Consider the following 24,835-nt stretch of genomic DNA (forward strand, 5'->3'; position numbering starts at 1 on the left):
CATTATTATACAGTCTTCAAATGTACATCATAGTCACTTAATCTGTCATGTCTTATTAGAATCTGCTTTCAAAAACGGTGATGTTCCTAATTGGAAATACAATATTGATTATACGATGATAAAATAAGCCAGCTGTAGTGGGCTGAATGATAGCCCCCCAAAAGATATCCATTTCCTAATCCCTGGAACCTATGAATGTTAACTTACTGGAAATAAGGAGTATTGACAGAGATGGAGAAATCACCCTTGATTATCTGATGAGCCCTAAGTTCAATGCCAAGTGTCCTATAAGAGACACAGGGAAGATAGATGCACAGAGAAGGAGGAGGCAGTGTGAGCACAAAGTCAGAGATTGGAGCAGTGCAGCTACAAGACCAGAAAATGGAAGTGGCGAGGAATGGAACCTCTCCTGGAGTCTTTGAAGGGAATCAGGCCCTGTCAACATTATGATTTCAGATTTTTGGCCCCCAGAACTGCAAGAGAATAAACATCTGTTGTTTTCAGCCTCACAGTTTGAAGTCATTTGTTACAGCAGCCATAAGAAACTAATACAACACTAAGAGGTGCTTTTGGGCTTCCCTGGTGGCGCAGTGGTTGAGAGTCCACCTGCCGATGCAGGGGACACGGGTTCATGCCCCGGTCCGGGAAGATCCCACATGCCGCGGAGCGGCTGGGCCCGTGAGCCATGGCCGCTGAGCCTGCGCGTCTGGAGCCTGTGCTCCGCAACGGGAGAGGCCACAACAGTGAGAGGCCCGCGTGCCAAAAAAGAGGTGCTTTTTTCAAGTTTAATTATTTTTAAACAATATGAATGATAAATAAGAACTTTAAAGAGATCTTTTTTTTTCCATAGGCAAACCACATACATTTATTTGATTGGATTTTAGATTTTTGATTTTTTAGATCAGCCTCTTCTTTTAAATAGCATCATGATTAAAAAAGTACAATAGACTAAGATGCAGTCTGGAAGACGAACATATAAAAAGGAAAATAGAGATCACCATATCTTAACCATTCGGTAATTGCGCAACAGTTTGGTGTATTTTGTCCCAGTATATGTGTTCTACATATATATTTTCTGAAGTTGACACTATTCAGTATAGAGTGAAACCTTTTTGAGCCTCAACTTCTTCATCTATTCAAAGGGGTCACCTTGCAGAGATGACAGGTGGATTCAAGGAAGTAAATGTCAGTTTCTTCCCTGTCTTCTCTGCTCATAGGGCCTTGGACTCCATCCTAGAGCCAGTCAGGGTTCCCTCTCTGCAGCTCATGAGATACTGATATTCTTTCTGTCTCTGTGCTTCTTTTTAAAACCTTATGCCAACTACTAGCCCCTTGTAATGATAACCTTCCTTTGTGAGATGTGATTCATTGCAATTAATTAGATTATAGTTTACCTTTCTTGAATTACAGTTTAATCTTTTTTTTTTTTATTGTGGTACGCGGGCCTCTCACTGTTGTGGCCTCTCCCGTTGCGGAGCACAGGCTCCGGACGCGCAGGCTCAGCGGCCATGGCTCACGGTCCCAGCCTCTCCAAGGCATGTGGGATCTTCCCAGCCCGGGGCACGAACCCGCGTCCCCTGCATCGGCAGGCGGACTCTCAACCACTGCACCACCAGGGAAGCCCGAATTACAGTTTAATCTTCTTAATGTGATTTAGAAGACACTTGTCTTATGAGCAACACATTTTAGTTCTTTCTGAATGCAGATGATGAACTCTAATGTTCATTCCTTAAGCGCTTCAGCTTTCAAAGGGGAACGGTTATGTCTCTGCTTACCCCTTGAAAATAGGGACAGCAAAGTTATAATTTCTGAGCCCCTGTGGCCCTTTGTAGCAGCCAGAGCACCGAAACTTCTTTTTGGTAGCTCCTAGTATGGTCTTCAGGAAGGATATTTAAGGAGTAATTCTAATATCACAACTGCTGAAGCACTCTGATGGATGGCATGAGCCACTCCAAGAAGTAGTAAATTTTCCATTGTTAGAAGTGTTCAAGCAGGTACAGATTTCCGGTTATAAAACAAATAAGTCACGGAGATGTAATATATGATGCAGTGACTAGAGTTAATGATACTGTATTTGTATATCTGAAGGTTGCGAAGAGAGTTAATCTTAAAAGTTCTCATCACAAGAGAAAAACTTTGTTTTAACTGTGTCGTGATTGATGTCAACTAGACTTATTGTGATCATTTCACAATACATACAAATATTGAACCAATATGTTGTACAGCTGAGATTAATATAGTGTTATATGTCAGTTATGTCTCAATTTAAGAAAAGACTATACTAATTAAACTTAAAAGCTTCTGCACAGCAAAGGAAACCATAAACAAAATGAAAAAACAACCCACAGAATGGGAGAAAATATTTGCAAATGAAGCTACCAACAAGGGATTAATCTCCAAAATATACAAACAGCTCATGCAGCTCTATGTCAAAAAAAGAAGAAACAAAAAACAACCCAATCAAAAAATGGGCAGAAGATCTAAATAGACATTTCTCCAAAGAAGACATATAGATGGCCAAGAAAAGCACATGAAAAGATGCTCAGCATCATTAATTATCAGAGAAATGCAAATCAGAGCTACAATGAGGTATCACCTCACACCAGTCAGAATGGCCATCATCAAAAAGTCTACAGGGCATTCCCTGGCAGTCCAGTGGTTAGGACCCTGCGCTTCCACTGCAGGAGGGATGGGTTTGATCCCTGGTCGGGGAACTAAGATCCCACGTGCTGTGTGGCACAGCCAAGAAAAAGAAAAAAAAGAAGTCTACAAACAATAAATGTTAGAGAAGGTGTGGAGAAAAGGGAACCCTCCTACACTGATGGTGGGAATGTAAATTGGTACAACCATTATAGAGAACAGTATGGAGGTTCCTTAAAAAACTGAAAATAGAACTACCATATGATCCAGTAATCCCACTCCTGGGCATATATCCAGAGGAAACTATTTCGAAAAGATACATGCACCCCAGTGTTCATAGCAGCACTGTTTACCATAGCCAAGACATGGAAGCAGCCTAAATGTCCAGCAACAGGTGAATGGATAAAGAAGATGTGGTATATATATGCAATAGAATATTACCCAACCATAAAAAAGAATGAAATAATGCCATTTGCAGCAACATGGATGGACCTGGAGATGATTATACTAAGTGAAGTAAGTCAGAAAGAGAAAGACATCATATAATTATCACTTATATGTGGAATCTAAAAAATGATACAAATGAACTTATTTACAAAACAGAAATAGAGTTACAGATGTAGAAAACAAACTTATGGTTACCAGCGGGGGAAAGTGGGGAAGGGATAAATTGCAAGATTGAGATTGACATATACACACTACTATACATAAAGTAGATAAGTAATAAGGACCTATTGTATAACACAGGGGACTCTACTCAATACTCTGTAATGACCTATATGGGAAAAGAATCTAAAAAAAAGTGGTTATATGTATATATATAACTGATTCACTTTGCTGTACAGGAGAAACCAACACAACACTGTAAATCAACTATACTCCAAAAAAAATTTTTTTTAAATCTTAAAAAAAAAAGACTATACACTTTCATTGTAGAAATAAATATGTCAAAAAAAAGGGGGGGTTTCCCCTAGGTATCTCATGACCCAGAGAAAACCTTTGTAAACCTTTATGTCCATATTCTCTTAGATTTTATGTTAGACATTTCTGAAAATACGATTATGCTCTATTTTTTATTTCTTATTTAGAGAATGTGATTTTTTTTTAATTAATTAATTAATTTTGGCTGCGCTGGGTCTTCGTTGCGGCGTGCGGGCTTAGTTACGGTGCATGGGATCTTAGTGCCCCAACCTGGGATCGAACCTGGATGCCCTGAATCAGGAGCATGGAGTCTTAACCACTGCACCACCAGGGAAGTCCAAGAATTGTGATTTGTTCTTAAGATCCATCAAGCTACTTGATTTTCCTTTGCTTTTTAAAAAAAATAATTAATTTTTGGCTGTGTTGGGTCTTCGCTCCTGCGTGCAGGCTTTCTCTAGTTGCGGCGAGCATGGGCCATTGCGGTGGCTTCTCTTGTTGTGGAGCACAGGCTCTAGGCACACTGGCTTCAGTAGTTGTGGTGCGTGGGCTCAGTAGTTGCGGCTCACTGGCTTTGTTGCTCCGTGGCATGTGGGATCTTTCCGGACTAGGGATTGAACCCATGTCCCCTGCATTGGCAGGCGGATTCTTTTTTTCTTTTTTTTTTGGCAGGCGGATTCTTAACCGCTGTGCCGCCAGGGAAGTCTGTTCCTTTGCTTTTTATCCTCTGAGATAAATACAGAAATAATAGCCCACCAATATTGCCTTTGTGTTGTTTAATTTTCTGGCTGGAAAAATATTAAGTTCTCAAATACTATAAATCATTTGCACTGTGTGGTTCCTTTGGAAACCTTTTAAAATAGTTTCTTTAAATAGCAGTAGTATTACCCATTACTTTTTTATTACCCATTTTCCTCAAAGGAGACTTGAGTAAATATTATAGCAACAATTTTATTTTTATTGATTCTATGACATTTTCATTAAAACAGCCACTTGACCATAAAGCAAATCCATATTTGGACTTCTGAACATTTATGAGGCAACTTCTCTAATTAGATCGTCAGAAATATTGTAGCCCTAATGGAGCTTTTTCAGAATGCTGTCGTTGAGCTGTGTAGAATAATAAATTTCTGCTTGCAGAGTATCCCATCTAACATTTAGTGGAATTTAATCATAGTCCCCTGAAAGACAAGTACTCTCATTTAGTTCTGTAGCCTTTTGTTATATGTACTACTGTAACAACCCCGTAGGTGACTGGTGAACTAAAAATATTTACATGCTTATAGAATCCTAGGTTTATTGTAGCATTTTTACATACTATAGAATTCTGAAATTATCTATAAATGGATTATAACTATAACTGAAGTTAAAGTATTTATCATCACAGTTATTTCTGGAATTAATTTTAAAGCCTGAAAATTTTCAATGGGCAGGTTTGAGCAATAAGTACTAACTTTAAAAAGTCTATTTTTAGAGCATTCTTACCTGGTATCGTAGTACATATCAGGCTATGATATAATTATTGGCTTTTAAAAATAAGCAAATTGAAGGCATTTTTTTTTGCATGATAGATGCTCAATAAGTATGTTTAAAGAATGGATAAAATCTTCACAATTTAGTTATTTGCCCCATGTACTTTTATGTTATGCAGTAACACTTTTGCACTAAAATAGACTGTTCGATCAGCTAGCATGCCAATTCCAGTTATACTAAGTTCAAGCTTCATTGCCTGCCTTTGTGTATTAGTGCAGAGGGGAGTTTTATGGATAGAGGAAAGAGGCAAATTGGATGACCAGGAGTTCTAAAGTAATTTCTAATTTCTAAAGCTTTTCCTAAAAGTTTAGAATTGTTTGAAATCTTGACCTTTTATTTCTGTGAGTTCTCTGAGGAGAGGGTCTCTGGTTTATAACTCTGTTATCAGAAATGTCTGGCACTCAATAGGTCCTCAGTAAATGTTGAATGAATGAGTTGGTTGTCTTTGTGATTTATCCTCTGGGGACTTCTCTGCAATTATTTATCACTAAATTGGGGTAAAGGTGATCCTTGCCCAGTTTAAATGTTTGTGCTGGAGTATATAATTAGTGGTAAGGTACTGGGTGCTTTCATCTGATTATCTCTAATGACTGCAGTGACTTTGCTTGGTATTGTCATTGCTGTTTAGCAGATGAGAAAACAGGCTCAAAGAGGATAAGTTACTTGAACACAGCTAGTAAAAGACAGAGGTAGGACCCCAGCCTGGCATGCTGCCTGTAGTCTGTACTCTTTATCTGCTCTTCCACAGAGATTAAGGACCTGGGCTCTCAGGATTAACAGGCTCTTCATGAATTGTTCTTGGTACCAATAAAGCTGGATATAGGAAATTCAACTTTGTGAAGCACAAAGTAAATAATACAGCATTGCATGCGTTTAGAAATTTTTTGGGTACTTCAGCTCTTCAGTTACTGGGTGGCCTTGAATCTGACCAAAAGTTTTCCCTGGGGAATATTCCAGTTGCTTAGGAGTTGGGGAGTAATGGAGGCTGGGCGCTGGAGGAGAAGGACCAAATGAGAAAGGTGTAGGACGAGGGATCAACGGTGGCTTGTTTGTTTTTTAATTGTAACCCATTTAAAACAAGCAGGGATAAAGATTAATGTAATGACTATGCACCGACCACAAAGCTAATTAAACCTTCATATTATGTTTGTTTCAGATCTTAAAGAAATAGAACATTGCAGCTATAACCGAGGCCCTTAGCACATCCCATTTTGTATTAGACTTTTATTCATATGTTAGTTTATATTCATGTTGATAAATACAATTTTAGTACATTCATTTTTAACTGCTATGTAATGTTTTAGAGTATGAATATACCCGTTTATTCTCTAGCTGATGACGATTTAGGTTGTTTCCAATTATTTTGCAGCATACCCAGTGGGACAGTAAACTTTTTTTTACTTCTCTGCACATGTGTGTCTGCCTAGGAGAAGAAGCGCTGTGTATGTGCGCCTTCGGTTCTGCTGCATCTTCTCAGATAGCACTCTCAAGTGGGGGTGGGTTTGCAGTCCTGCCACAGTGCATGAGTGCAGGAGAGATGCTAAGTGGGAGAAAGCAAGGAATGAGGAGGGGCATGCTGAGAAAACAGAGTATTTCAAGAAAATCAGAAGTATATCAGCCCAGTAAAAGGAATCTCTTGCAGAAAAGGAAAGCTGTCAATCTTGGCTCTTCATTTTCCTTCTTTAAGATCAAAAATGAGATTTTATGGAGCTTAAACAAAGCGTTTGTGTCAAGTATGCTGAAAATTTTGCCTGATCACACTGTTCTGAATCTGCTGAGTGATCCATTACTTACTGGAATGCACCATGAGAACAAGCAAAATTGAATGGCTTCTTTTTTTTTTTGGTACGCGGGCCTCTCACTGTTGTGGCCTCTCCCATTGCGGAGCACAGGCTCTGGACACGCAGGCTCAGCGGTCATGGCCCACGGGCCCAGCCTCTCCGCGGCATGTGGGATCTTCCCAGACCGGGGCACGAACCGGTGTCCCCTGCATCAGCAGGCGGGCTCTCAACCACTGTGCCACCAGGGAAGCTCGAACGGCTTCTTTATTTTTACTAGGGAAGGTGAAATTTGAAAAACGTATTGTGAAGAGAGGTAAACACTTCAGTCCTACCATTAAAAAAAAATCCAAAATAACTTTCTTGTGTTGTATATTTTCATTTGGGAGTGCAATTTAAGTTGAACTTAGAATTGGGTCTTCTGAAGTGTTAAAAAATTCTAATTATGGAGCCAAGACTTTGTTCCAGTCAGGGAAATTCTATGCACACTAAAAAACATGGTTTTATTCATGATGATCTATTAACTATGTCCTAACCATGTCATCCCCCAGGCCTGTTAGCAGGAAATAAAATAAAAAGTTTTCTGTCAGCTTCCTCTTTTTTTTTTTTTTAATTGAAGAATCGCTGACTTACAATATTAAATTAGTTTCAGGTATACAACATAGTGATTTGATATTTTTATACACTACAAAATAAGGATAAGTCTAGTTTCCATCTGTTACCATACAAAGTTATTACAGTATTATTGACTATATTCCCTATGCTGTACATTGCATCCCTATGCCTTATTTATTTTATAACTGGAAGTTTGTACCTCTTCACCTACTTTGCCCATCCCCCCACCCCCTCCCCTCTGCCAGCTTCTTTCTTCTCTTTTTGCCCTTGTTCACTCTATTGTAGCAGTAGTTAAGGAAATCTCATGATGCAGAAGCTTGTAATAAGGAGGAAGCAGAAAGGGAAGAGAGGGAGAAGACACAGATCAGTGGTTTTCAGCACAAAGCTGGGTGGTGGGCTGCTACTGGTAAGTACTAATCAGAAGAAGCCGGGTGTGCCGTTTGTCACAAATGACCCTGCAGTAGCACATGCTGGCGCTTAGTGAATTGGAGCCCATTCTTATTTTTACATTTAGTGAGCCCTCTCTGCAGGGAAGAGGATTGCTTGTCTCCAGGGCCTTTTGCACACTACGGGAGTCTTTCCCTACCCACACTGTTCTCTCTGTGTGTTACATTCTCTCCTCTAGTCTTCTCCAGGTTAGTCCTATCCACCTTTGGTGGTTCTCAGACTTCTTATTCTCAGGATTCCTTTACACGCTTAAAAATTTCTGAGGACCCAAAGAACTTTTGTTTATGTGGGTTATATATATATATATATATTTTTTTTTTAAAGGGTTATACTGATCAACATTTACCATATTAGCAATTGAAACTGAGAAATTTAAAAATATTTATTCATTTTAAACAATAAACCCTATTAATTTGTTAACTTTAATAAATAATATATTTTTATGAAGAATATTTTGTTTGTTTTGGAAAACATGGTTAGAAGACTGTTTTAGACATTGTTTTATATTTTATAAACGGGCTAGGAAGATAGCTGGATTCTCATATCTGCATTGGGTCTGTTGTGATATCACACCTGTGTAGCCTCTGGAAAACTATTGTACACTCCTGAAAGAATGAAAGTGAAAAAGGCAAATAACATCTTAGTATTTTTTTGAAAATAGTTTGACCTCGTGGAGCCTTCTAAAAGGGTCTCAGGACCTCAGGGGTCCTGAATCTCACTTTCAGAATCATTGCTTTAGATCTCAGTTCTGTTGTCACTTCTCCAGCAAAGCCTTCCCTGACCTCCCTCACTAGGTCAAACTTTCCTATTGTGCCCTAGTAGTACTATGTACCTCTCATCTGTACCATTTATTAAAGTACCACCTTAACTTTAATGTCTGTTTCTGCTACTTGGCTCCTTGAGATTAGGGATCATGTATGGGTTTTGCGCACAATTATATCCTCAGCCCTTGCCACAAAAGCCTGCCCTGTTCTGGGCATTTGGTGCATATTTAAATAAATAAATGAGTGAATCACTTTAAATAAACAGACTTCTTGGATTCCACTTGATTATAGACTTTCCCTTAAAATGTAAGTCCTTCTCTGAATTGTATACCTGTTGTCTCTATTCAGAGCATATATTTATTTTCTGTTTTTTCAGACTGATTATTGCTAAGACTGTTGCAGGGCCATTACACCCCGGATCTGTGCAGCATTCTGCTCATACTCTGTCTCACCCATTGCACCACGTTACAATTCTCTGTTTACCTTCCATCCCCCATCCCCCCCACTAGATTCTTCAGAAGCTTATTGAGAAAAGGAATTGTGACTTGTTTATCTTTTCAATCCCCTTCTCCATGCCGCAGTAGCATATCTTAGTATATAGTAGACACTAATATTTTCCTGAATGTGTCAAATTGGATTTGAAAAGATACATACACTACAATTGCAAGTAGATGTAAAAATTTTGACCTAAGAAAAATCATGTTCCCAATGCATGGACTACTGACAGCTTATTTATTTCTGAATTGTTTTGCACATCAGAATACATAGGGTAATTCTGTAGGTATTCTGATTTCCAAGAAAGAATCATCGTGATCAGGTGTTTTTTAAAAACATTTGTGGACTTCCCTGGTGGCTCAGTGGTTAAGAATCCACCTGCCAATGCAGGGGACACGGGTTTGAGCCCTGGTCCAGGAAGATCCCACATGCCACTGAGCAACGAAGCCCATGTGCTACAACTACTGAGCCTGTGCTCTAGATCCTGTGAGCCACAACTACTGAGCCCGCATGCCACAACTACTGAAGCCTGTGCACCTAGAGCCCGTGCTCTGCAGCAAGAGAAACCACCAGAATAAGAAGCCTGCACACTGCAACAAAGAGTAGCCCCCGGTCACCGCAACTAGAGAAAGCCCACACGCAGCAGCGAAGACCCTACACAGCCAAAAATAAAGAAAGAAATTAATTAATTTAAGAAACAACAACAACAAAAACATTCGTCATACGTGGACATCATTCTGTCACAAGATATTTGAGTTATGTGCATGTCCCAAGTACTGTGGTGTGCAATGGGGATGTAGCTGTGAGCAGGGTATACTTGATCCCTACCCTCAAGGATGTATAGTCTAGCCATCTGGTTTGAGTCAGCAAACTTTTTCTGTAAAGGACTGAATACTAAATGTTGAGACTTTGAGGGCTATATGGTCTTGGTTACCAGTACTCAACTCTGCACTGTGGCCCCAAAGTGGCCATAGACACCCTGTAAACAAATGAGTGTGGACACATTCCAATAAAACTTCATTTACAAAAATGGGAGAAGATTGGATTTAGCCCACAGGCTGTAGGTGCTGACTCTCGATCTAGTTCGTTTGTTTCTCAGTCTCCGTCTGACTCCTATATCCGGAGCACCAATTTTCATATTTTCAATGAAATTTTCATTGTCTTATTTGCTAGAATTAGCTAAGGTGAGATTGTTGAAGAACTTGATCTCATGCAAACCACTAAAGCTAATTCTTGTTGTTTTCTTTTGCACTTTTATCCAGGACATTTTATTTCCTTACATCAAAGAAAATGTTAAAGAGTATCTGCAGACACATTGGGAAGAAGAGGAGTGCCAGCAGGATATCAATCTTTTGAGGAAACAGGTTGGGATATTTCTATTCCATTGCTTCTACATTCCCAAGGGTGTTAGAACTGAGGATGCCTAAAGACTTAGAATATTCTCCGAGCATATTTTAAAATAAGTGCTCTGGATTCACAGGGCACGGGCGTTGTAGTGACTTGCCTGCTTAGGAATTCACAGTACCTAATTAAAAGGCCAGATATAATGACATCAATGGCAGTTTGTTGTCTCTACAATTGCCTCTTTCTGGAGCTATTTCAGTTGCATAAGATATCATATATTTATAAATCTAAGTCATTTCTGGGTGGAATGCAAAAGGGTCTTGTGCCATCTGATCACATTTTTCATTAATGTCTCCAAGTGATAACACCTCATCACCTCATTCTCCACTCTCTTCTCCTCATGGCATGAGCCCCTGCTTCCCCTCCAGAGTTCCTGGGCCCTCACATACCTCTCTCCCCAGCTCACATTCAGCCCAGCCTTCATACCTGCCTTGGCCTTCGTTACATGTACTTTGTTCTACTTTGATCCCTCCCCAGTTTTCAGTCTTTCTCCTTCCACATCGTGTGCTGTGGAACTCCCGATCTGTTGTTTTTCTTATTAAAATTGCTTCATTGGCAAAGGTCTTACATGCTATGCAGAGCTAACTCTCTGGCTTTTCTGAGTTAATTTTCTACGTTGGACAATGTGGAAGGCTTTCTGTAAATTCTATAATGTTAGAAGTTAGGATTGGAAACAGAGTCACATCCTTTGAGGCATGGGGCATTTGGGTTTGTTGAATTTTCTAGATAACTCAGGGTTAGTCTGAAACACTCCCTTCTTTACCTTTTTTTGTTGTCTCAACTCCTGTTGTTGAAACATACATACATAATCCCTCATTGTAGCATATAAATAAATCATTGAGTCTTTAGGGATTGGACATACGCATTGTCATAGGCTAAACAGCTTCTAAATAGCTATTAAGGTTTTGCAAGATGTGGGAGATTGCAGGAGACTGAATGTAAACCAACCCAGACATTGCTTCACTAGTTTCTTTTCATTGAATTCCAGGCATAAACTAATTTCACTGAGATTTTCTTTATTTCTTTCTCAGTTAGTTATAGTGCAGAGGAAATGATCTGATTTAATTGACGTCCTGGTTTGTTGATCCTAGTAAGTGAATCAACAAACCAGGTCTTATTATAACATTTTATCATTTTGTGCTATCTCTTTTCTCACACACACCATGCCTCTTGGTTTAAGTTTCAGCTTTAGTGATACAGGAAAGGTAAATTTATTAATTATAATCCAGTTTTTTTTAGGAATCATTCATATCAGTCCCAAAGCGTAGGATACTTTAATTTTAACAGGACTCGGAGCTAATGGTGGTTGGAGAAAGTTGGTCTGCTAGTTTTCAGGTATCATTTAAGGGATCTTTTTAAAAATGAGTAAGAAATTTTTTGTTGTTTATGATTTAAAGGCTGAAGAGGACTCCCACCTGGATGGGGCTGTTCCGATCCCAGCAGCATCCGGGAATGGGGCAGATGACCTGCAGCGGATGATCCAGGCCGTGGTAGATAACGTGTGCTGGCAGATGTCTCTGGACCGGAAGACCACGGCGCTGAAACAGCTGCAGGGCCACATGTGGAGGGTGGCATTCAAAGCTGGGAGCATGAAAGCAGAGTATGTAGCTCCTCAAGTGACTAAACACTTCACTAGCCACCAAAGCAAATACATTTTCCACTAGTCCTCTCTCTCCAGTGTAAGTTGCATGATTTGCAAAGTAGATAAAATCAACATTCTTTTTATTCCAACAAGTGAGTGTTTTATTTTGTTTTGTTTTTTCAAAGCTGGGATAAAGCATTTCACCCAGATAAATCCCCCAGGCCCGTGTCTGGCTTTGTGTGATGGTTGGAGACTTTTAACTCAAGTCTAAAACAGCTTCCTAGATGTAAATCAACTATACTCCAATTAAAAAAGAAAAAAAAAACCCCACACACAAAAAAACCAGCTTCTTAGAAAATGGCAACTTCCTTGAACTAAGTCATATCTGATCCTTAGTGTATGACTGACAGCACTGTTGGGCTGCTTCCCAGGATTGAAAGTTAGATTACCTGCTTTCTGCTCTGTTAGAGAAGTAAGAATGCTATAAAATTATGCACCCCGTCACTGTGGGGTTACTCAGTGTCAGCGGTGCCACTCTGTTCTGTGCTCTTACAGCAACTTCCAGACCTCGGAGTCTTGATTGTGGGGTTCCTAAGAGCACTCCTGCTGAAGGAGACTCGTGAGTCCTATGTTGCTATATTAAGAAATCTTAATAAGTTGCTGCCACTAAGGATTTCAGGGCATTGCCTGATGTAAACCCTAAGATCCAAGACTGTTACTAGCTGCCTATATTTCTTTTGTTTTTCTGTCAACTGAGATGCCATTCCTTATGTACTTTACAAGGAACTTCCACCTTTTAAGGATGCTTTAGAATTTCAGGGTAAGCCAGTGATGTGGAAATAAATATCAGTTAGTTCACTTGGTAAAGCACTCAAAGTATTGGAGTCAGGAGATGATGCTCACAGGAGTTAGCCCATCCTTCTCCTGGTTTTAGTTCCTTAATTATAAAACCAAGAACTTGAAATAAATCATCTTTGACTTCTAAGCCCTGCTTTGGAGCGATAACAATCTGCAAATTCAACATGGACTAATCCTGTCTCTGAGTGCAAAGTAACATACAAAGTAACAATTACTGCTTGTTTTGAACTAGTAGTTAATCCCTTTTCTTCATTTTGTTCAATGTTGTTTCATCCAGTAGAAGACTTCTCTGACATTTTCCAGTTAATCTTTTATAGATGACTGGTTCCACATCCCAAGTTTCTTGTACTTTTCACCCATCTCCTGTGATGTTGTCCACTGTAGAGTTGGTGAACAAGACTGTCAGGAATCATTGCTGATTAGCTAATGTGAAATGGTACATGTCTGTTAACTGCTTTGTCACATAATTTTTTTTCTGTATAGTAAAACCTAAGGTTTTCTTAGTTCTCAAGAAACGTAGTTCTGTTTTCTAGCTAATCAAAGATTAATAGCTTTGAGCCTCCAAACATTTTTTTAATTGTTTGGGTATAGATCTTCCTAAAAGCATTTCCATGCTCTCTTAAGGCACACCGGACATAATTGAACCTTTTCTCGTCATGAATTATATCAAAGGCACACAACAGTACACTAGTATTATTGTTTGCTTTTTTGAATTTCTTGGCAATTCAAAAAATCCCTTTCTCAGGGAACTGTATTCAGTATCTTGTGATAAACTATAATGGAAAAGAATCTGAAAAAGTATATATATATATATATATATATATATATATATATATATATGACTGAATCACTTTCCTATACACCAGAAACTAACACAACATTGTAAATCAACTATACTTCAATTAAAAAAAAATTCCTTTCTTATTTTATCTCTTTTTCTGTAATCACTTTTTACTGTCCTTAGTGTGGCTGTCTGTCAAAAACTCTTCTCCCCTCGACCTAAATTACTGCTTCTAATCTACTGTGACGCTGGAACTCTGGGGACACGCTCATTAGATCTGCAGGAGTTCACAGTCTCATGGAGGTGCTTTTCCTGGCCACCATTTGGACACAAATAGAGAAACTTGTGGCAGCTATTTGACTGGTTTTCATTTGTCTGGATAACATGTTCCTTCATTTCAACTTGGTGGTCTTCCCTCTAGGTTCTTTGAAGATGTGGTTCCAGCAGTCAGGAAATGGAGAGAGGTGGGAATGAAGGTGTATATCTATTCTTCAGGGAGTGTAGAGGCACAGAAACTGTTATTTGGGCATTCTACAGAGGGAGATATTCTTGAGGTAGGTTACCCGATTACTTTGTTTTTTTGACACCATCAAAGCATAAAACAGTGAATGTGAGTGCTAAAGTTATAAGCTAAGCAGCATTCAGATAATTGCATTTACATATGCTATGCAGGTTGTAAAAAAGAAGTGGAAAAACTGGGGAATACATTGTGGAAGGGTGAAATGTAGCTGTGGTACCAATCTTTGCATCAGGGGTTCTTAAACTTTGCTGTGCATAAGGATCACCTGGGGAGTTTGTTAAAAATGTAGATCCCTGGGCCCTGTTTCCTGGCAAATCTATATCAGAAGGTCTGGGCTACGGTTGGGAATCTGCATTTTCAAATATCTACCCTAAGTGATTCTGATGACAGTAGTATTAGAACCACATATATATATATATATATATATATATATCACAGATAAATAAGACCTAAGCTAGCTTGTAAATCAGCTATCTTGTCAGTATTAGAAAATCATCAACCCAAAGCAGAGGAAACTAATGGCTTCTTTTGGTTGTTTAAAGTATTAGGTAAGATGTAAAAGAGTGGCACATGCCACTATCCCTCACAAAAGGGCACACAGACTTCTTGAATGCAGGAGAGTACATGGTGGATTCATTTGTTTCTGGTACTTTGGAGAGAGATAGATTTTATTTTAGCAGATTCAGCATTCTTCTGTAAGAGAACTGGGCATGTTATTACACAGTGATTACTTAAGGTCTCCTATTAACATTCCTTGTACCTGAGAAAAGTCTTGCTAGTTTTTCTGTCCCACAGTCCCTACGTCCCCTGGAAGACAGGGTAGTCATTGGAAAAAGGGACTACATTTAGGACTTTAAAAAGAAATGCTGACTAACTGAATACAGGCTGAAATTAGTGATTCACAGTAGTTTACTCAGCCAACTATTTTTTTAAAATAAATATTTATTGACCCTCTACCATGTGCAGAGAACACTTTGACTTTGGAGATTGTCATAGTCTCATCTTACTTTCCTGCTTTTCATCTTAGTTCTAAGTCAAATATTAAATCAGTAGTAAAACCCTTTAATTGCTTGTTAACTATTCTCCTCTGAATACCGATATAAGCTTCTTTTCTGCTCTCTCTGATGAAATAGACAATAAGGTGATAGTAGACAGGACACAGTAATTACCCTCTGAGTTCAGTAATAAAACTTTATTCTACACTTGCTTAGTGTGAGGCAGACTTCAGAGAGAAAGAAAATATGCAAAACAATTATTAACTTTAAAAGTCACAACATTAATATTACCTTAATTTATCTTTGTTAGGCTTATTTTTAGTTTGTGAAAAGTTCTGAAAATATTCGAAAGATCACATCGTAATAGCTGATCCTAAATGTGAACTTATTTTAATGACTGTTGGTTAAATTAGTAAGTTATATATTTGACCCCAATTATTTCTAAGATATCAAGGGTATATATGAGCTCTTGGGTAGAATTTAAAAATGTTTTAATTAGAAAATGAAGGTTTCTTGAAAGTAAAGTAATAGCTTACTAATTAGGCAGGTTAGAGAAATCTGGTCATTCTGGGATCAAAAGGACAATGTTGAGAACCTTTCATCGGGTGAAATCCAGTCTAACAAGTAGTTTGAGTGAATATAGTGTTTTAAGGATAGGAAGTAGGGCATATATATTTTAAAAGATTTTGGATACAAAATTAATACTAATGGAAGAAGGCCAAGATTATAAAATGATCTTATATACATTGAATTGGTAGTTTTCTTTTTCTAAATGTTTATTTCTATAAAACCTTAGTTTATATTTACTTTTTGTAGCTTCCATAAAATTCTCTATGAAGTAGACTTACAGGGAATATTTGTTGAGTGGATGAAGTCACTATGATTGTCGAGTAGTTCAGAGAAAAGGGATGAGAGACAGAGGGGCTGGGTTGCATGTGTGTTAGTAGCATCGTTCTTTCCCCTTCTCTGTGTCCAGCTTGTGGACGGTCACTTTGATACCAAGATTGGACACAAAGTGGAGAGTGAGAGTTATCGAAAGATTGCCAGCAGCATTGGGTGCTCAACCAACAACATCTTGTTTCTGACGGACGTTACCCGAGGTGAGTAATCTGACTTCTTGCACTGTACACTCCAGGGTGGGAGCCGAGCCTGGCACTGCACACGCTTTGCCTTCGTAAAGAAAGTTTATGTGGGTAGCCCTGGAAAATGAAGCAGGTTTATAAAAGGAAATGGTGAAACAGCCAACCCACCTCCCTCTCCATCTACCCATCCTTGGGGGAAGTGGCATTGGAAAGATGAATTTTTCTCCTTTTGACATGAAATGGGGAGATAACAGAGGCAGCCAGCGGTAAGGGTGGGAAGGAGCACGCAGCCAGGAGTATGAGGGTGGGTGTGTGGCCAGTCCAGCACAGTCAAGTCACAGGGGACCTGCGTCAAGTGTACTTAACAGCAGCGAGATCAGCTATACACCCTCATCAAAAAAAGGTGAGAGAGAGAGAAGTCTGTAGTTGGAGCGATTTTGCCTCATTTTCCTGCTGGCTGATGAGCACTGCCCCTCAGTGAGGAGGAACCTCATTTCGCCCTTCCCTCAGATGGGCTCAGGCCCTGGGCGCCCCTCATGTTGTAAACCTCAGCCTCACTGCACATGGATCTCATGTTTAAAGATTGGCATCTTTTTTACCCAGCGTGGCCCTCTTTATATGGTGTGCAGTGCGTTAGCACATGCATTATCACTGTAAGGAGTGAATGTATGAAACCGCACATACTGTACAGTATCGGCAATTTAAGTGATTTCAAGAGCAGTTTGTTTTTTTTTTTTTTTTTGCGGTACGCGGGCCTCTCACTGTTAACGGCCTCTCCCGTTGCGGAGCACAGGCTCCAGACGCGCAGGCTCAGCGGCCATGGCTCACGGGCCCAGCCGCTCCGCGGCATGTGGGATCTTCCCAGACCGGGGCACGAACCCGCGTTCCCTGCATCGGCAGGCGGACTCTCAACCACTGCGTCACCAGGGAAGCCCTCAAGAGCAGTTTTGACCAAACGTAAAGCATACGCTCAAGCATCTATCTGTGTGAGAATACGAGTCCTCCAGAGAATTACAGAAGGAACTGGTAGTGAAGAAGGAAGCAAGGAGCAGCAGGCGAAGAGGTCGGGGGGTGCTGGGGGAGGTGGGGGGTCTCTGCCCCTGGCTGGCGAGGCTTTCCCAGACTCCCCCAGCTGGCTGCAGCCTTTGATCTTGTGGTCATTTTCCTTAGAGTCTGTGCATGTCTCCGGGTCCTACTTTGGTGTATTGTAATTGCACTTGTGTTGGAGGATAGTTGTACTTATTTGTGTTTCTTCCACTCATCTTGGATCGTAGGTTTTACCCTTTGTTTACCCATAGTACAGGGCCTTGTGTACAATGCAGCCGCTCTGATACACTCCATCTATTTCACCAGGCTCAAGAAGGAAAGTAGGGAAAAGGGGCGGAGGGCAGGGGCGCTCTCCTATCTGGTGGCTCCGAGGGACTCCTGGGCCCCGTGGAAGCAGCTTCGGCAGTCTGTAGTTGATATTCCTCCCTCCAGCCCTTCTGTTCGTTGTAGCAGAACTAGAGTCACTCCCACTCACTGGGACTTTTCAGAGATGTCGCCCAAAGGCAAACCCAGGCTGCTGGCAAAGGCATCTTATCTGTGCTAGCGTGTGTGAGTATATTCTTTGTCTGCTGCTTTGGTTTATCATGTTTGGTACGATCTGTAGGCATATAAGCGAATATATACTAATTTGTGAAGCAGTTTAAAAAAAAAATCTTAACCAGCATAGGTCATCTAATGCCTTCAAGAAGTCATAATGTGTTTTCCAGAGAAAGAGTGGTAGACAGGCTTAATTTTACCTGACGTACAGTTGACATTCAGTAACTGCTAATATCTTTGTTAAATTTCAATCCTCGGTGAATCTAGACTGGAATTTTTGATCTAGGGAGATGGTAGCAAATCACAGCCGTTTGTTGTTTCGAGTTTTGAAAGCTCAGTAGATTTAGCGGAGACCTGCCCCTGCTGCACGTCCTGGTTTGGATCAGCCTCAAAGTGCAGGGGTTCTACAAACTGTCATCTTATTTTTCTGCATCCTGGCAAGCTTTGCATTTGCGTGTCTAACTGCACTGAAGGTGAGAGACAGACGCGTGGACACACAGCTTCAAGGTTCACTGTGTAAACAGCTGGCCAGGCTACACCTATGTACCAATAGCCATTTCACCTGGCCTCTGCTTTGAACTGTCAGCGTACTGTAAATGTTTGCCTGTCATATTTCTGTGTATAAGCCATTTACTCATTCAAAGCTACATTTTACCCTCTTCCTTGAATGGCTTTTTGGGGCTCTGAGTGGTGGGCTGGGGAGGTCACTTTACTATCTGTGTAGATAAAGGTGTGAGGAATGATAATTTGAAGACCTTTTGCTTTGTTTTGCTCCTTATGCAAAGGAAATAGGCCTCTTTCTGGTGAGTTTAGCTGGTTTAACCTGTGAATTGCTTTTCTTTAATCATTCACGTAAACAGGGCTGTTGGAGATGAAAATCCATGGTTTGCCCTATATTTAATTCCGCTAGGATTTTGAACGGTGAGTGTCTGCAGGCTTAGAATTAGAGATCTGCTTTGTGACTGGAGCTCCCCACAAAGTCAGCCTGTCCCAAGCATTCTGGGATTGAATGCATGATTCAACCTGTGATCCCCAGACCCTTGCCTTATTCCCTGCTTTTTGGTTACTGCTAATAATTGTAACCCCTGCCCAAAGACCACTTACAGTTTCTTCATATTCTTGTCTTTAGCCACAGTTTTTTTCTAGTTGCCATCATAGTACATCTATAATTTCAAGTCTTTCTCTTTTCACTTAAGCCATATCCTTAGGTTGCAGTCCCAGAAATTAGTCCTATTCTCTTCAGAGACTAGAGATAATCTTCAAGTTGTCTCTCCCTTGAGTCCTCTGCAAGGAGGTTTTATTCCTGCCGTTCATCTTCTGCCAGCTCCACTCCTGCTTAGGCAGTAGGGCCAGACCTGGGCTCACCTGTAGCTGGGACAGGGCCAGGCACCTGGCTGCCTGCCTTGCTCTTTTCTATTGTCTCTGATCCTGTGTTTTAGTAGCACGTGTCCAGACTTCCACTGCCAAGGCAGAGTGGAAGACTAAGTTGATATCCCAAATAATACTCAAATATAAAAGAGAGAACTGAAAGACTTTTCCCTTTGGAGGGAAAGAAAAAAGAGGTCCAGGGTTTGAAGTCAACAAGTATTATTAGATAAGTGTCTCAATAATATATGAAAAGAGCAAATAGATGCTTAAGGACAAAAACTTGCCCCACGGTGATCTTGGTAAGAGGCTGAATGTGGAACGGTCACTAGTAAGTCCCACATGGATTGTGATGACTCAACGTGGTTGAGATCCTGGGTTGCTGGTCCAGAGGACTGTGCTTGAGGTAGCCAGGCTGGGAACTTGGGGTGCGTGGAAGGCAATGCCTTTGCTGCTGGAGTGAATGGCATCTGCAGAATTTGCCGGAGGTGGGGATTTTGGAGCACTATTTTTGCTCTGGGAGGTGACAGTCCTTTCGTAGGAGGTGGGTAGGTGGAAGAGACAGCTCTGCCCCATTTACTCTTTCTTAGTACTGCTGCCCTTTAATTAATGCATTCCGTTGCTCTGGCTGTTTTCCACAGATTGAGAAACTACTGGGGTTTCTTATTACACCAGATCTGAATTGCAAAGAATGTGTTTCAGATTCTTCCCCAGTTTTGCTCTGTCTGCCCAAGTATGCCCCATCTCTGTGACCACAGACCTGTGTCCTGGGTCCATTCTCCTACTGTTTGCACATGTACTTTATGTCTGCCTACAATTCCTCCTCTCTTGCCAGTTTTCCTTCCTTGAAATTTCTGATCAAAACTTACTGTCTGTGCAGAGGAGTCATTTGTTAAATTGCAGGTCCTAATTCAGTCGTTGCACATTGGGGAACCTGGCATTCTGTATTTGTAACAAGCTTCCACGTGATTTCCACACTGCTGGTCCAGGGACTACACTCAGAGCAGCAATGCTCTAGAGCAGGAGTTGGCAAAATTGTTCGGTAAAGCAGGGGGATCCCCAATCCCCTGTTAGGATGCAGGCCGCACAGCAGGAGGTGAGTGGCGGGCAAGCGAGGGAAGCTTCATCTGCTGCTCCCCGTCGCTCGCATTACCGCCTGAATCGTCCCCCACCACTACCCCAGTCCGTGGAAAAATTGTCGTCCATGAAATCAGTCCCTGGTGCCAAAAAGGTTGGGGACCACTGCTGTAAAGGGCCAGGTAGTAGCTGTTCAACTCTGGTCCTTGTAATGCAAAAGCAGCCACAGATAGTACATAAGTGAGTGGGTGTGACTGTGTTCCAATAAGACCATGTTTACAAAAACAGGCGGTGGGCCATAATTTGCTGACCCTTGTTCTAGAGCACAGACCACAGAGTCTGACACACGATTTCAAATTTCACCTCTACCACTTGATAGCTCTCAGTTTCTGCATCTGTAGAATGGAGATAGTAATAGTAACAACCTCAGGGTTGTTGTGAAGATTTAGATGGGAATGGAAGTTCCAGGAAAGCAGGAACTTTGTTTTGTTCACATATCTCTGGTCCTAGAATAGTACCTGGCACATAGTAGGTGCTAAATTAGTACAAGGTATTAACTATTATCTTTCAGATGGACACAAAATGAGGAGGGGTACATAACCCAAGACATATTAGAGATATCCCCTCAAATACATAGCTTACTTAGTTTCATTTGACTAGTCCTATTTTTACTTCCACACAGTCACTGATCTTAAAACACTCTTAGTCCAATGAGGAGAGAGACAACAGGTAATAACATGTCAAATCATATTGTCTTGATAGGACGAAATACAGGGTGTTAATGGAGCACATAGGATGTTCTAATACAGACGGTAGTAGCTCTAGAAGGTAGAATATTTGAGCTGAACTTTGAAGAGTAGGAATTTGCCAGACAAAAAATGGGCAGTCTAGCCAAGGGTTGTGACATGTTTGGGCTCCAGGTGTGAGAGTAGATATTTCAGCCTGATTAGATCCTGGGATTCCATTTGCCCCATATCTATTTAATTGGTATTATTCCTGACAGCCTGTCCTTTGGGAAACAGCTCAGTTCTCTGTAGGACTGATGGGAGGGAATGGAAGAAAGCTGTGGACATGGCTCTGTCTTTGTGCATTCATAAGTACTTAATAAAGCTTAGAAGTCTAGGACACACTGCCCTCCTTGTCTGTCAGTACAGTTAGTTATGCATTTGAAAAAAATTTTTATGGAAAAATTAAAAATTATATAAAAGAATAATAAGTCCACCCCCTGTGCTTGTCTTTTAGCTTCAACAGTTACCAAATCTGGACCAGACTTATTTGTTACATTCCCACATCCCTCTGATTATTTTGAAGCAAATCCCAAACATCATATTCTGCCATTTCTGACACATATTTGGATTTTCGCAGAGGCCAGCGCTGCTGAGGAAGCTGACGTGCACGTAGCTGTGGTGGTGAGACCTGGCAATGCGGGCTTAACAGATGATGAGAAGACTTACTTCAGCCTCATCACGTCCTTCAGTGAACTGTGCCTGCCTTCCTCAACCTAGAGGAGGAGTTCTAAGGAAGACCAAACTGTCTTCACAGAGTTGTCCCTGGAGTCTAGTTTTATTCTAATGGTAAAAGTAACTTACTTAAAAAATACATACATACACATACATAAGGTATGTAAGTGTGTGTATGTTCAAATTACCTTTCACAAGCACGTAAGTGGGAAAAAGAATCTCAGTTCAGTGAAAAGGAAACTTATTTAAAGATGATGCTTTATATGTAGAAATTGTTTGAAACCACAGCTCTAACCATTATTGAGGGCGAAATATAGTTGATAGAGGAAATTACTACTATACAGGTCAAATGTGTTATGTTTATCAAGTCATGTACCAAAATAGAAAGGTAGGTTCGAGAAGTTACTCAGAAGCCTGGTTATTTTAAAAACTAGAAGTATTTCGAAGACATTCCTAGTAATAATCTACTCCTCTTTTAAATTGTGAGTTAGAAGATTACAGCAACTGAATTTCAAGCTGTTAACCTTCCCTATTTACAAATGACAAAGCTATTTGTTTCTGCTCCAAAAGAGAGCAAAGTTGGGAAAGGAAACTCATTTGAGTCTTGATTAATCATATATCTGTTACTTAAGAAACTTGCTAATCGTTGTGGTACCCACAGCAAGCAGTTGCCTTACCAGTGAAAAAGATGCACTAATGTAACAGCTAAAATAGAAATGTGCTTCCTAATGTTTAACAAAACAGTCCTAACCCTGCCACTTATCACAGATTTCAGAGTTAACCTTGCTAACTACTTCTTAGCACAGTTTGAGAACATATGTTAACTGCTGTTTACTATTAAAAAACAAAAGGTTTGCTGAAATTTGTCCATAAGACCTAGAAGAGCCCTAATATCTAATGTTTTCTCTGAAATGAATATGAGAAATGTAAATTTTATAACAGCATTATTTATCCTAGTTCAGCCTAATGGGATGTCGTGTCAATTTCATGTGGTAATTAATAAAAACATTTTCTTCTTTGCTCAGTTGTTGTGTTTTTAAATACATTTATTTATCATATTTATTTATTTTTGGCTGCATTGGGTCTTCGTTGCTGCGCGCGGGCTTTCTCTAGTTGTGGTGAGCGGGGTCTACTCTTCGTTGCAGTGTGCAGGCTTCACATTGCTGTAGCCTCTCTTGTTGCGCCACGTGGGCTTCAGTAGTTGTGGCTTGCGGGCTCAGTAGTTGTGGCTCGAGGGCTCTAGAGCGCAGGCTCAGTAGTTGAGGCTTATGGGCTTAGTTGCTCTGCGGCATGTGGGATCTTCCCGGGCCAGGGATTGAACCCGTGTCCCCTGTGTTGGCAGGCGGATTCTTAACCACTGAGCCACCAGGGAAGTTCCTTCACTCAGTTTTATGTAGGTTTGCTTACTGCCATAAGCAGAAGAGAAACTGAAGAGAGAGTGGACAAATAAGAATTTTAGTTTAGTTTTTTGCCTTAATCTTGTGTGTGTTTGTGATATGTGTGAATATGCATGTGTGTGTTTTAATGGAATGCCAGTAGAAAATCACTGACTATCATTTGAGTTATATATACATATATGGCTAACCTTAGTGGTTATTATTTCATTTGGATAGTAAACATTCAAGATATGAGTAGATTTCTTAGATTTTTGAGAATCTTATATTTGAGGTATATAAGATAATGCTTGAAGGAGGCGATTATTCTCCTAATTAATCAAGAAAAACTAATGAATCCTGGAGGAATAATTTTGGGGATGCTTTGAATAAGGAAAAGGAAGTAGCCTTGCAAATATGAGAGGACAGGGAATATAAAAGATTTTATGTTGACAGTTTTTATCTTCTAGTAGCTAATGAAGAAATCTAAGGACTATGAAGATACAGAAGAGTAGTGAAAGGGGAATGAATTTACGTAAATCTTAGAAATGGGACTAATTTGTAAGTGATGGTAAAGCCACAAATGGTAATTAAAGGATGAACTTCATATAGTTTCTGAAAAAGTTTATGAGAAGGCGAAAGAAAAGGGGTCTCTTAATGATAGTAAATGAACAATTGGAAAACTAAGGAAGGAAAGAAAGAAAATTATGCACCAGGGACTAGATTAGAAAGGAATTAAAGGAAAAGGAGGATGCTCAGTATCTAGCCAGCAGAGAATTGAGCTGGAGAAGTATCTTAGTCCATCTAGGTTGCTGTAATAGGATTCCAGACACTGGGTGGCTTATAAACAACAAAACTTTATTTTTCACAGTTCTGGAGGCTGAGAAGTCCAAGATCAAGGTGCTGGCAAATTCAGTGTCTGGTGAGAGCCTGTCTCCTCACACATGGCTGTCTTTTTCACAGTAAGCTCACATGGCAGAAGGGGTAAAGCAGCTTTCTTGGGCCTCTTTTATGTGGACACTAATCCCATTCATGGCCCCAAAGGCCTCCCAAAGGCCCCACCATCAATACATCACCTTGGGGGGACACTAACATTGTCTACAGCAAGAGACATTTACTATCCATGATAAAAAAAAAAGGTACCAGAAAAACTAGTTTATACTGAGTAGCTGAAGATGGAAATAGATTAAAAAATTAAGAGAAAGTTGCAATATCAGATTCAGTTTCTCAGAGTGGGCTGTGAAGGAAGGGAAAAAAGGTGAGTGGAATATTGCTGAGGTCTTAGGAAACGCATTCATAATTAACGTGATGGAAAAGGATCTTAGGAAGAACTTGAGTCATAAAGTAGGCTGGTCATGAGGAAGGGAAAAATGCCTAGAGAGTGGGTAGTGAGCTATGAGGTGAGTCCAGTTCAAATCATGATCCTTAGTAAGGGAAAGGGGAAAAAATTCTCACCTCTGCAATTTCCGGAAACAGACAAAGTTACTAAATTTTCTCAGCATCTTGTCTGCAGAGAATGCAGGGGACAAAGGTCTCTTAAAGTTGTGGCTCTTGTTATTTCTAT

At 40.3% G+C, this 24,835-nt stretch overlaps 1 protein-coding gene across 2 annotated transcripts in view; it reads left to right on the forward strand.

Annotated features, from left to right (window-relative positions):
• Nucleotides 1-22,924, forward strand: part of ENOPH1 (enolase-phosphatase 1) — a 34,781-nt gene extending 11,857 nt beyond the window's left edge. For both annotated transcript variants that reach the window (XM_024758875.1, XM_024758877.1), the window contains exons 2-6: nt 10,453-10,554; nt 11,992-12,194; nt 14,237-14,369; nt 16,307-16,430; nt 21,804-22,924. In XM_024758875.1, coding sequence (XP_024614643.1) covers nt 10,453-10,554; nt 11,992-12,194; nt 14,237-14,369; nt 16,307-16,430; nt 21,804-21,943 — 702 coding nt within the window. In that variant the 3' untranslated portion in view covers nt 21,944-22,924. The remainder of the gene's footprint in view (nt 1-10,452; nt 10,555-11,991; nt 12,195-14,236; nt 14,370-16,306; nt 16,431-21,803) is intronic.
• Nucleotides 22,925-24,835: the final 1,911 nt, after the last annotated feature.

The sequence above is a fragment of the Neophocaena asiaeorientalis genome, unplaced genomic scaffold (genome assembly GCF_003031525.2).
Source record: "Neophocaena asiaeorientalis asiaeorientalis breed wild unplaced genomic scaffold, Neophocaena_asiaeorientalis_V1.1 scaffold784, whole genome shotgun sequence".
NCBI classification, from domain to species: domain Eukaryota; kingdom Metazoa; phylum Chordata; class Mammalia; order Artiodactyla; family Phocoenidae; genus Neophocaena; species Neophocaena asiaeorientalis.